The sequence below is a fragment of the Danio rerio genome, chromosome 24 (assembly GCF_052040795.2).
Source record: "Danio rerio strain M-AB ecotype USA chromosome 24, GRCz13ab, whole genome shotgun sequence".
Lineage (NCBI taxonomy): Eukaryota > Metazoa > Chordata > Actinopteri > Cypriniformes > Danionidae > Danio > Danio rerio.
In genome coordinates this window covers 44,272,501-44,286,927 of record NC_141044.1, presented here as the reverse complement: position 1 = coordinate 44,286,927, position 14,427 = coordinate 44,272,501, and the positions used below count along the sequence as shown (strand labels likewise).

The window sequence follows — 14,427 nt, the reverse complement described above, 5'->3', positions numbered from 1 at the left end:
GGTAATATATTATATTATATATTAATATATTAATTATATTATTTGCTAATTAATAACCACCTCAAGTGAAACTCTGAATCTGCGTCTCATTTCGGAGTCTGCTACTGTCCACCAGAGGTCGCATTCCAGTCACAGACACATGCTTTCAGAGCCTTTCTGAATGAATGAAATACGCTGTTTTCCACCGTCTGGCAACCCGGGGTGCTGAAATACAATTGGCTAACATGGAATTTTGTGGGTTAAATGACCAAAACAAAGACAGCTGTTCCGGCACATAACGCACGTTCAAAGCAGAATATCTGACTTCAGCATTGCGTCTCAGATAAACAAGAAAGTTCACTGAGCATGTCTCTAAATATCTGCAAACATTATTTAAAATACAAAGCAAAAATACATTCAGAAATACAAATTTCTTTTTAAGATCCTTTAAAATGAGTCATCTTAGCAATAATCCTATTGTAATATTTTAATGCACAAAGCAGCCATTAACCATATATGCTGGCCTCATTGGTCTTGATTAAAACATTCAATTTGTTTTAAATCTTATATCATTCATAAAACATAAAAGTTCATAAGTTAAATATTGTGGACTTTAAATGTTTTAAAATGTGTGTACTTTGCAATTATTAATATTATTTTTAATAATAACTTTATTATTGTTGTAGTTGTTTATTAGTAGTAGTAGTAGTAGTAGTAGTATTAGTGTGCTAACACTTTATAAGGTTGCATTAGTTATTACATTTACTAAGAGGAACAAACCATGAACAATACATCTTTTACTGTATTTATGTTTGTTAATATTAGTTAATTGTATTAAAGTTGTTCATTGTTAGTTTTTGTTAACTCACAGTGCATTAACTAAACTTAACAAGTGTGAATTCAGACATTAATAATGCTTTAGGAAATGTTGAACTGATTAATAAATGCTGTACATGCATTGTTCGTTATTAGTTCATGTTAATAAATTCATTAACTAATGAAACTTTATTGTAAAGTGACCAATATTATTATTAATTGTATTATCATTAATTTTATTATTAATATTATTACAGTCATACATAATTGTATGATCATTATTAGACCGTAATTATAGGCGTACACTGAAAAAGTGTTCATATCGTTTAAAAATATATATATAGTTGAAGTCAGAATTTTTTTTTTATTAAAATTTGTCTCAAGTGATCTTTAACAGAGCAAGGAAATGTTCACAGTATGTCTAATAATATTTGTTCTGGAGAAAGTCTTATTTGTTTTATTTCGGCTAGAATAAAAGCAGTTTTAACTTTTTTAAACGCCATTGTAAGGTCAATATTATTAGCCCCTTTAAGCTAATTTTGTTTTTGATGGTCTCCAGAACAAACCATCATTACACAATAACTTGCCTAATTACCCTAACCTGCCTAGTTACCCTGATTACCCTAGTGAAGCCTTTACATGTCACTTTAAGCTGTATAGAAGTGTCTTGAAGAATATCTAGTCAAATATTATTTACTGTCATCATGATGAAGAGGAAATAAATCAGTTATTAGAGATGAGTTATTAACACTATTATGATTAGAGATGTGCTGAAGAAATCTGCTCTCCGTTAAACAGAAATTGGGGAAATAAATAAACAATTAGATTTTTGATGATCAAGATTTGTGTAGTTTGGGATTTACTGTCATTATTATTATCATTATTATTTATCATTTTTATTACGGCATAAATGACAATTTGGTTAGATGAAAGTGTTTCCAAAAGTAGTTGTTTAAATATCAATCATAGACAGTAAATGCACACGTGAACTGAAAAAAAAAGTTCAGAATTATATGATTGATATATATATATATATATATATATATATATATATACACACACACACACAAATCAAAATGGATTTTTGATGCCTATAATTTGTGTACTCGGCAATTTATTATTACTATAATTTCATTTTATTTAATAAAATTGGAGAGTTTTTCTTTTAAAAAGTTTTTTTTAAATATCAGTCATATACAGAAATTACAAACGTGAACTTCTATAATAATTTTCCCCCATAAATTAGTGAACCAATACATTTTTTTTTATATTTACTTTTTTTTCAAATTTGTCTCAAATGATATTTATTAGAGCAAGGAAAGCTTCACAGTATTTGCCCTAATATTTGTTCTTCTGGGAAAAAAAAGTCTTATTTGTTTTATTTCGGCTAGAATAAAAGCAGTTTAAAAGCCATTTTAAGGTCAATATTATTAACCCGTTTAGATTGTCTCAGAACAAACCACTGTTATACAATGACTTGCCTAATTACCCTAACTTTACCCTAATTACCCTAGTGAAGCCTTTAAATGTCACTTTACAATGAACACTAGTGTCTTGAAAAATATCTAGTCTAATATTATGTGCTGTCATCATGACAACGAGAAAATAAATCAGTGATTAGAAAAGACGAGTTATTAACACTATTATGATTAGAAATGTGCTGAAAAAATATCTCACTAAACAGAAATTGGGGAAAAATATTAATAAATGATTTCCAAATTAACAGGAGGGCTAATAATTCTGACTTCAACTGCATATAATAGTCGAGCCGAAAATTATTCATACTGAAATCCCCAGGGCATGAACAATTTGATTGTTATATGAGTATTGATAATTTTGTTAGTATATTGATAAATGACCCAAGGTTGTTTTCATTTTATTAGAGTTTAAACAATATACACAATATTAAAATATAATTTAAGTTATGAGCAAACCTAATATTAACATTTTATCGCCCAGCTGGGAGGTGTTAACCAATTGGGTTAAACCAATCCAGTATTCATTATGTGAGAGAAATGCTCATATATTACTCTTTGCTCTCTCTGAGGGCTAATACTGAGAGTATTTGAGGTAAAGTTGGTTTTATATTCACACATTCAGACTTTCTGCTTAATAATATAATTACAGAACAGTATTATTTGCATATTTAAATGGTGAAATCATTATCAATCAATGACTATTAAAGTACAACATTGTTTACAGTCAATTAAATAGTGCTAATGTTGTCATACATGTGATGTCAGACCCAATATTCAAAGTATCACGGTAAACAATATAGTCACTGAGGGAATATTCAATCAAATTTACCTTAATCTGAGAGTTAGTGAGGAGGCTGAACACACACACACTGACCTCCACAAACTAATGTCCAGCGAAGCAGAATCCATTGTCGGAAGTGAAGCTCCGCATCAGCAGAGGCGCGCGGGAAAACCGCCCGCTCAGCAGACTCGCTAAAGCTGCCATTGTTGCCGCCAGAAGCCGCTGCCACTATAAATTGTCCGGTCCAACTTTGGCCTCTCACTGTCTGACGTGTGGCCAGTTTGGACGCAATCCAGAGGAGAAATGTCGCAGTATTCTGGAAAGGTAAGAGTCCCGAAATCCTGACAAAACGCACACTGATTTAACAGAACATCAACATCATCCCTGAGGCGGTTTATTATTGATAATGTAAAAGTCCGCAAAATAAGAGTCCTACACACACTTACTTTAATTTCAGACACACTGCTCAAGTTGTTTAGTTGAATATGGATGTGTTTTACTTGTATATTACTTGTTCATTTAAATTATTTAAGTTTTGCACAAATTAAGTTATATAATAATAAAGTTAGCAAAATAAGTGCCCTCAGGCTTATTTCAACGACAGTCAGACACGCTGCTCAAGCGTTTTATTTTGAAGTAGTTTAGTTGAATATATTGGCTAGATGTGTGTTTTACTTGTATAATAATTCTTAATTTAAACTATTTAAGTTTACGCAAATTATGCTAATAATAAACTAAGAAAAATCGAGCCCTCACGCTTATTTCATTGCTTATTTCAAGTATTTTGTATTAAAGTTTACTTTATTTTTATTTTTCGTTTAGATTAGTTTAATATTTATGTGTTTTACTTCTATATTTCTTGGTCATTTTAATTGTTATTTAAGGTATACACTAATTCTGTTATTTAAAGTTTACGTGTGTGTAGTGTAATCGTTTTGTGTTGCTTTTTGTTATTATTTTATATTGATGAAGTTTTAGCAACTGTTCTCGTTTTTATATTTAATATAGCTTTTATTAGGCTCCTGATGATAGTTTATTTATTTACTCTTGCCATTGTGTTTTTATTTTAGCATTCATTTTTATTTCTATCGGGTGCCGTGTGTCTGTATATTTATAGTTTTTGTTAATAGTTTTTTATATAAAGGTGTTAAATTTTGTTAATTCTTTATATTTTGTTTTTATTTAATTGTTTCGTTTTTGTCGTTTCCCTTAGTTTTAAACAAAAACAACTAAAAGCGTATAAAATAGGATTATACTCTGTCTACATGCCTTTTAATTTAAGCTTTGTTTTTAAATGTTGTATTTTTATTTAGTTTCAGCTATTTAAATGTTATATATTATTTATTTGTATAATGTTTTACTTGATTTCAGATAGGCTTTATTAATTTTGTTGTACTATTTGGCCTATGTATACTCAATTATATGTCTATATGAAGAGTTCAGATGCAAAACCTCTTAGTGTCATCTGAACTTTTCTTGTAATATTAGCATTTTATCAGGCTCCTGTGTCTTGATTCAGTAATTTCACTTTTATGGCAAAGAATAGGTTATTTTCATCGCTTTTAATATGAAATAACTGAATATAAACGTAAGAGGTTGAGAAAAATGCTCGTTGTATAAGAAAATCCCAGATGGCAATTGAGTTTAATTGTATGTCCTTTTTAATAATTGTATTTTATTAGTTCATAGGTTTAAATTTTTGTTTATTTATTTATTTTTTTCAGTTAAGCTTTAGCAATTCTGTTGCACATTTTGGGTATTTTATTAGTCATTTATATGTCTTTCGTCTTTATACTCTTTCACAGGTATTTTACTTTATTATATTCAACATGATTAAATTGAAGTTTAGTTTAGTTTAAAACTTTATTAATCCCCTTGGGGCAATTCATTCTGACATGGTGGTGCTTCACACATAACAAAAATGACAAACTTGACACAATAAACACCAACACTTAACATCAAGTACACACACACACAAAAAAATCAATAACAATCATTCATTCATTCATTTTTTTTTTTTTTTTTTGGCTTAGTCTCTTTATTAATCTGGGGTCGCCACAGCGGAATGAACCACCAACTTATCCAGCATATGTTTTACGCACCGGATGCCCTTCCAGCTGCAACCCATCACTGGGAAACACCCATACCCACTCGTTCACACTCATACACTACGGACAATTTAGCCTACCAAATTCCCCTGTACCACGTCTTTGGACTGTTGGGGAAACGGCATCTGACCCAGCCGAGGCTAGAACCAGCGACCTTCTTGCTGTGAGGCGATCGTGCTACCCATTGCGCCACCGTGCAGCCCCAAATTCAATAACAATAATAATCCATTGATTAACTTTATTTATTACAGAACCAAATTGCTTCAGGCACAAAAGTAAATTTGTAACGATTTGAGGAACTTCTTATTGTCCTTAGATGTTGCCCAACAGGCATCCACTCAAAGAAAAATTATGTAGAATAAATGTTGAAAGTTGATTATAACATTAAGATTTTTGATCGTTATTATTTAGCCTATTATACTTTGTTTACTTATTCATTAATTAATTTATTTATTGATATTATATGCTTTTATTATCGAAGAATTGTTTGTGGTAGCCTAATAATAACCTTGTCTATCCTTTAGTAATATTTCTTTATTATCATTTTAAAATTTTATTGTTTATTATTTTCATTAAGGTGATTTTATTGATTGATATTTATATTTTATCATCAATACTTTATTAATAATAACTTTATGTAGTTTTTTATTATCATTTTTTCATTTTCATTCATTTATTTTGGCTATTATACTTCATTTATTGACTGATTGATTGATATTATGGCGTCACAGTGGCGCAGTGGGTAGCACTATTGCCTCACAGCAAGAAGGTCTCTAATTCCAGTCCTGGCTGGGTCAGTTGGTGTTTCTGTGTGGAGTTTGCATGTTCTCCCCGTGTTGGTGTGGGTTTCCTCCGGGTGCTCCGGTTTCCCCCACAGTCCAAACACATGCGCTATAGGGGAACTGATCAACTAAACTGGCCATAAATGAGTGGGTATGGATGTTTCCCAGTGTTGGGTTGCAGCTGGAAGGGCATCCGCTGTGTAAAACGTATGCTGCAATAGCTGGCGATTCAGCTGAAAAGAAAATTAGTGGATAATTGATATTATATGCAAGTATATTTACCAGATGTTTATCAAAGGTAACAACCATCCCTCTGTCCCTTTTCTGTTCTGACACGTGTTTCCGTCTCGCTCCATCCCACAGATCTGTTTTTATGAGGGCCGCTGCTTCACCGGCCGCTGTCTGGAGGTGTATGGAGACTGCGATAACTTCCAAGACCGCGGCTTCATGAACCGCGTCAACTCCATCCGTGTGGAGAGCGGAGCCTGGATCTGCTACGACCACCCCGACTTCAAGGGCCAGCAGTACATCCTGGAGCGCGGAGAGTACCCCGAATTCCAGCGCTGGAACTCCCACAATGACCACATGGGCTCCTGCAGACCCATCCGCATGGTGAGAGCTACAGCACAGTCCTGCTGAGATATTAAGGAGTAACAGCTTCACCACATCACATGTGCATCATTTCCTAATTATTTCATGATGTGTTTACCTACTCCTTACTTATAAAAATGAATATCATCATTTACACTTTATCATATTTATTGCATATTTTTTTGGGGGATGTGGACAAATTAAGCAGGAATGTTAAAAGTTAGTGAAGTTAAGAGCATTGCATTATCTTAAGATCGTTGCTAGAAGGGATACAGCTGTGGCCGGAAGTTAATGAGAATTATTTATATTATTTATTTTGATTATACTTGTATTTTATTAACATCTACCCCTAACTCAAGCCTAAACCCAACCCTCACAGTAATGTAAAAATATTATTCATAACAAATTAATAATATTATTTACTAAATTACCCATTAATTGTATTTTATTAACATCTACCCCTATTCCAAACCCTAAACCCAAGCCTGAAAGTAATGCAAAAATATTAATTATAACATGAATTAATCATATTATTTATTAAATAACCCATTATTTGTATTTTATTAACATCTACCTTAACCCTCAATCCAACTCTCACAGTAATGTGAAAACAGTAATTACACTGAATATTGTTAATACAATTGATCAAGCTACCCATTAATTGTATTATATCAACATCTAGCCCTACCTGAACCCTAAACACAACAGTCACAGTAAGGTAAAACTGTAATTATATTGAATATTATACATATTATTTATTAAATTATCTATTTATTGTATTTTATTAACATCTACCCCATTCCCAACTCTCACAGTAATGTAAAAACAGTAATTATGTTGCATATTATTCATATTATTTATAAAATTTCCAATGAATTATATTTTATTACTGTCTACCCCTACCCCAACCCTTAATCCAAGCCTCACAGTAATGCGAAAATATTAATTATAACATTAATTATTAATTAAATTACCCATTATTTGTATTTTATTAACATCTACCCCCTAAACCCAGCCCTCACAGTACTGTAAAAACAGTAATTATAGAGTATTACTCAAATATTATTTATTAAATTACCTATTCATTGTATTTTATTAACATCTACTCATAATTCAACCCTAAACCCAACCCTCACAGTACTGTAAAACAGTAATTATACTGAGTATTATTCATATTTTATTTATTAAATTACTCATTATTTGTATTTTATTAACATCGACTCATAATTCAACCCTAAACCCAACCCTCACACTAATGTAAAAACAGTCATTATACTGAGTATTATTCATATTTTATTTATTAAATTACTCATTATTTGTATTTTATTAACATCTAGTCCCATTCCGACCATAAACCCAACCCTCACAATAATGTAAAAACAGTCATTATACTGAGTATTATTCATATTATTCATTAAATACCCATTATTTGTATTTTATTAACATTTTCTCCCTAAATCCAGCCCTAAAAGTATTGTAAAAACAGTAATTATACAGAGTGTTATCCATAATATTCATTATATTATCTATTAATTGTATTTTATTAACATCTAGCCCTACTTCAGCGCTAAACCCAACCCTCACACTAATGTAAAAACAGTCATTATACAGAGTCTTATTCAAATTATTTATTAAATTACACACTAATTGTATGTCTACCCTTAACCCTAACCCTAAACCCAACCCTCACAGTAATGTAGAAACAGTAATTATAGAGTATTATTCATATTTTATTTATTAAATTACCCATTATTTGTATTTTATTAACATCTACCCCCTAAACCCAGCCCTCACAGTACTGTAAAAACAGTAATTATAGAGTATTACTCAAATATTATTTATTAAATTACCTATTCATTGTATTTTATTAACATCTACTCATAATTCAACCCTAAACCCAACCCTCACAGTACTGTAAAACAGTAATTATACTGAGTATTATTCATATTTTATTTATTAAATTACTCATTATTTGTATTTTATTAACATCTAGTCCCATTCCGACCATGAACCCAACCCTCACAATAATGTAAAAACAGTCATTATACTGAGTATTATTCATATTATTCATTAAATACCCATTATTTGTATTTTATTAACATTTTCTCCCTAAATCCAGCCCTAAAAGTATTGTAAAAACAGTAATTATACAGTGTTATTCATAATATTTATTATATTATCTATTAATTGTATTTTATTAACATTTAGCCCTACTTCAGCGCTAAACCCAACCCTCACACTAATGTAAAAACAGTCATTATAGAGTATTATTCATATTTTATTTATTAAATCACCCATTATTTGTATTTTATTAACATCTAGTCCCATTCTGACCATAAACCCAACCCTCACAATAATGTAAAAACAGTCATTATACTGAGTATTGTTCATATTATTCATTAAATACCCATTATTTGTATTTTATTAACATTTACTCCCTATACCCAGCCCTAAAAGTATTGTAAAAACAGTAATTATACAGTGATATTCATAATGTTTATTATATTATCTATTAATTGTATTTTATTAACATCCAGCCCTACTTCAGCGCTAAACCCAACCCTCACACTAATGTAAAAACAGTCATTATACTGAGTATTATTCATATTTTATTTATTAAATTACTCATTATTTGTATTTTATTAACATCTAGTCCCATTCCGACCATAAACCCAACCCTCACAATAATCTAAAAACAGTCATTATACTGAGTATTATTCATTTTATTATTTATTAAATATCCATTATTTGTATTTTATTAACATTTACTCCCTATACCCAGCCCTAAAAGTATTGTAAAAACAGTAATTATACAGTGATATTCATAATGTTTATTATATTATCTATTAATTGTATTTTATTAACATCCAGCCCTACTTCAGCGCTAAACCCAACCCTCACACTAATGTAAAAACAGTCATTATACTGAGTATTATTCATATTTTATTTATTAAATTACTCATTATTTGTATTTTATTAACATCTAGTCCCATTCCGACCATAAACCCAACCCTCACAATAATCTAAAAACAGTCATTATACTGAGTATTATTCATTTTATTATTTATTAAATATCCATTATTTGTATTTTATTAACATTTACTCCCTATACCCAGCCCTAAAAGTATTGTAAAAACAGTAATTATACAGAGTGTTATCCATAATATTCATTATATTATCTATTAATTGTATTTTATTAACATCTAGCCCTACTTCAGCGCTAAACCCAACCCTCACACTAATGTAAAAACAGTCATTATACAGAGTCTTATTCAAATCATTTATTAAATTACACACTAATTGTATGTCTACCCTTAACCCTAACCCTATATGACCTATTATAGAGTATTATTCATATTTTATTTATTAGGTTACCCATTATTTGTATTTTATTAACATCTAGCCACCATACCTAAACCCCAACCCTCACAATAATGTAAAAACAGAAGAGCATTACTCAAATAATATTTATTAAATAACCTATTAATTGTATTTTATTAACATCTACTCATAATTGAACCCTGAAGCCTAGCCTCACAGTACTGTAAAAACAGTCATTATACAGAAATTATTCATCTTATTTATTAAATTACCCATTAACTGCATTATCACCGTCTACCCCAACCCTTAACCCAACCTTTACAATAATATAAATACAGTAATTATACAGAATATTATTCATATATTATTTAATTAATCATTATTTGTATTTTATTACCATCTAGCCACCATACCTAAACCCCAACCCTCACAGAAATGTAAAAATATAAATATTGCTGTCACAAGAAATGATACTACATTGATGTATCCACAGCTGTATCCCTTCTAGACTTTACCTTATCAGCTGCAGTATGTGATGTGATATAATGTGCATGTAGTCTGTTAGTGTGTGTGTGTGTGTGTGTGGTGCTGATACTGTAATGTGTGTGTTTCAGCACGGTGAGCAGTACCGTATGGAGCTGTTCGAGGGCTGTAATTACACCGGTCAGTGTATGGAGCTGTGCGACGACTGTCCATTCCTGCAGAGCCGCGGATTCAACACAAACTGCGTCAACTCTGTGCGCGTCTTCGGAGACGGAGCGTGAGTTATTTATCTTCTTCCTCCTAGTTAAAGTGAAGTGAAGGAAGTTCAATATTTACTTTACACTTGATTAAAGCAGAAACACTTTGATGACACGTACAAAGAGAGGATGTCAATCAGAGGGGGAAAGCCCCGCCCACTAGTGCCCATCTCTCCCTCATTAGCATACACAGCAGCCCTGAGTGAGAAGCAGCCGTCTGTCCATTAGCCATTAGAGTGTTTGAGCTGCTGATGATGATGTCAGCGTAGACTAAGAGGATTATAGATGTGGAGTTCTAGATGAACAGCGACAGGAGCCACATAGACTGACAGAAGCATCAAGCACACCTGATTAGCACTGACAATATGCATCTGTAGCTCCGCCCTCTTCTGAAAAGAGCACAATCTCATTTGCATTTAAAGAGACAGTCACCAAAACACCACAATTAGGATCAGAGCCTGAAAGAGTCAGTTTCAGAGAGCTGGAGAACATTATTATAGACTCAAACACTCTAAAGACATCAGAGACTTGTTTAACATCTTGTAAAAAGGCATAATAGGTCATCTTTCCCATCTTTAAAAGGCATGGTTTGGATTTGGTGTGTGTTTTTCAGCTGGGTGATGTATGAGGAGCCTAACTTCCGCGGCCGCATGTACATTGTGGAGAGAGGAAACTATTGCGGCCACAACGAATGGCAGGCGCAGAATCCCCACATCCAGTCCATCCGCAGGATCGTCAACTACTTCTAAACCCTCCGCACAATCCTCTCTGACTCTCCATATGTAAAATAAACTCTCAGCAACAGCCAGCAAGATGCTATTTTATCACACAAACGTCTCTGTGTCGTCACTCCATCCACCACATCTCTCATATTAATAATGCTATCAATTTTTTAAGATATGGATCATTCTATTCACTAAATATGCATTGAATTTAAATAAACGTGACATTTTTATAATGTTGCAATAGATTGTGTTTTAAATAAATATGGTTCTTTGACATTTTTCATCTGTAAATGCTGAAAATGTATCACAAAATAAAGAAGCAGCTCAACTTTTCAATGCAATGCAACAACTTTCAATGCTGATATAGTAATAATAAAGGTTTCTTGATCATTAAATCATCATATTATACTGATTTCTGAAGGATCATGTGAATCACTACAGATTAATGATAATAATGTTCACAGCTATAAATTACACGATATATTTGCATAGAAACCAGTTGAATTAAATATTATATTATTTATTTTTATAATATAATTATTATTATTTTACAAATATAATAAAATACATAAAAATATTATTTAAATAATTTCATAATAAATGTTATGATTATTTATTAATACAAATGTTTAATTAAAAACAATTATGTTATTTATAATAATTTAAAAAATTATATATATATATATATATATATATATATATATATATATATATATATATATATATATATATATATAATATTTTGGTCCAATAAATGCAACCTTTTTTAATCAAAAGAAACTAAAATCATTATTCACATAGAAACAGTTGTATTAATTATAATAATATTTGTTTTTTTTAAAAACAATTATATTATTATTTAAAAAAATATCAAAATAATATATATATTAAGAAAAATATAAATATACAATATTCTCAATGCTTTGGTTAAATGAGTCTAAAGAGACTAAAATGATCATGATTATTAACAATAATTACAATAATAGTTGCAAATAATAACAATAATTATTGCTGTAAAAGCGCAAATATTTTATCCTTTAGTTTTAGCCTATAAAACAGCAAATTAATTGAGTCATTACTGTAGGAGTTATGCATAATTACTGAAACGTGTACATGCATCCACTATTTTGTAGCGTTTAACAAAACTATAATTTTCCACAACATTCAAAGTCAAGAGTTAAATATGGGCTGAAATGTGTTGTTTCCTTCAATCAGAGTGATATCACAAACATATTAAAATGTAAAAATATATATTAATAATCCAAAAATTGCATGCATATAACTTTAAATATATTTAAATATCAGTATCATTCAAAGCATTGCCAGTGTTATTTATATACTCAAAATCTCGTGAAACACTTTAACAATAAGATTTCATCAGTTAATAATATTGAATGTATTTACTAACATAAAAAATAAAACTAGTACAGCATTTATTAATCATGGTTCAACATTTACCAATGCATCTTTAAAATACATTAAAATTATGATGAATCCAAAAATTGCATGCTTATAACTGTAGTCATTTTAATATCTTTATAGAATCTCATGTTGGGGGTGACACAGTGGTGCAGTAGGTACTGCTGTCGCCTCACAGCAAGAAGGTCGCTGGTTCAAGCCTCGGCTGGGTCAGTTGGTGTTTCTGTGTGGAGTTTGCATGTTCTCCCTGCATTTACGTGGGTTTCCTCCGGGTGCTCCGGTTTCCCCCACAGTCCAAAGACATGCGGTACAGGTGAATTGGGTAGGCTAAATTGTCTGTAGTGTACGAATGTGTGTGAGTGTGTGTATGGATGTTTCCCAGAAATGGGTTGCGGCTGGAAGCTGCGTAGAAACGTCCTGGATAAGTTGGCGGTTCATTCTGCTGTGGCGACCCCGGATTAATAATGGGACTAAGCCGAAAAGAAAATTAATGAAAGAATCTCATGTTGAGTTCATCAATGAATCAATTTCACTGATTCAAAGCATTGCTATAGTTACTTTTAAATAAATAAATAAAAACTACTGACTTCAATGTTATACTTCTAGTGCGCATATTTAAAAACTGCATAATTCAGCTTCATTAAAAATTATATTACGCCACAGATATACGTCAATATTAAACTTTATTGCACAATCAACAAAAAAAACTGAGCATATGAATCAGAACGAATCAGTAAAACTCAGTGAATCACTTCAACCAAAGTGAATCATGAACCTCCCAAACAAATTAAAACTAAACGAACTCCCTTTGACCGAATAATGAAGTAAACGAATCTGCATCACTGAACGGATGTGCTGTGATTACTGTATAAATGTGGATATTGAGAATTAAGCCGTGTTTTCCTCTAGTTCTTCTTCTCCAGGGCGGCTCTGATCTTCTCTATCAGCTTTTTCTCCTCGTCCAGCGTCAGGTCCAGATAATCCTCCTCGTGTTTGGGAATATCCTCCAACAGCTCGTTCACCAGCAGATCCTCATCCTGACGACTGGAGCCGCCTGAAATACAGACACTTCAGCACTTACAGCTACAGGTACACGTTTTTGGTCAAATTTATGCTCATCAGGACTCGAAATTAACCTTTTTGCTTGGTAGCACCGGTGCTCCTAACTTTAAAAATTGAGGCGCATCAGCCAAAATTTAGTCGCACCACCAATTATGAACACCGTTACTACAAGTTTTATACAAACATATTTATTGTATTTGAAATCAACACTAATCAAACTAACAAGCAAAAAAAATTATATATATATATATATATATATATATATATATATATATATATAAATGCAAGCGTGAGGAAAATATGTCTCAACGAAATCCCGTTATTACAAGAAAATAGATTTTTATAACAGAACTGAGTGAGCAAAAGATACACGGAGCGCTCACCTGCCCTGCACACACTTAAATGAATCTGTTAACGGTATAACTGTGCTGTTCTCACAAGTGCTGTCTGATATTGCACTAATGCTTTTGACACATATTGTAGCTTATTATATGCATACGTCATGTTAATAGCAATACCGGTTTATTTTTATGAGTAGCGATATTAGTTTACTCAATGCAAGCCCGTTCGCGATGGTGTACGTGGTGTTCAATTTGACATATAGCTGTCCCTTGCATGGCGGACA

The 14,427-nt window shown here is 31.4% G+C and overlaps 2 protein-coding genes across 3 annotated transcripts in view; one reads left to right on the top strand and one right to left on the bottom strand.

The window, feature by feature from the left end:
* Positions 1-3,297: 3,297 nt before the first annotated feature.
* On the top strand, positions 3,298-11,693 carry crygn2 (crystallin, gamma N2). The gene is given in 4 exon segments (NM_001003428.3): positions 3,298-3,378; positions 6,308-6,556; positions 10,471-10,616; positions 11,210-11,693. Coding segments are annotated over 4 exon segments (552 nt in total). The 5' UTR covers positions 3,298-3,357; the 3' UTR covers positions 11,346-11,693.
* Positions 11,694-13,406: 1,713 nt separating this feature from the next.
* The window catches only part of nub1 (negative regulator of ubiquitin-like proteins 1), a 32,704-nt gene continuing 31,683 nt past the window's right edge, over positions 13,407-14,427 (bottom strand). For both annotated transcript variants that reach the window (XM_087308711.1, NM_001113580.1), the window contains exon 14: positions 13,407-13,794. In XM_087308711.1, coding sequence (XP_087164837.1) covers positions 13,646-13,794 — 149 coding nt within the window. In that variant the 3' untranslated portion in view covers positions 13,407-13,645. The remainder of the gene's footprint in view (positions 13,795-14,427) is intronic.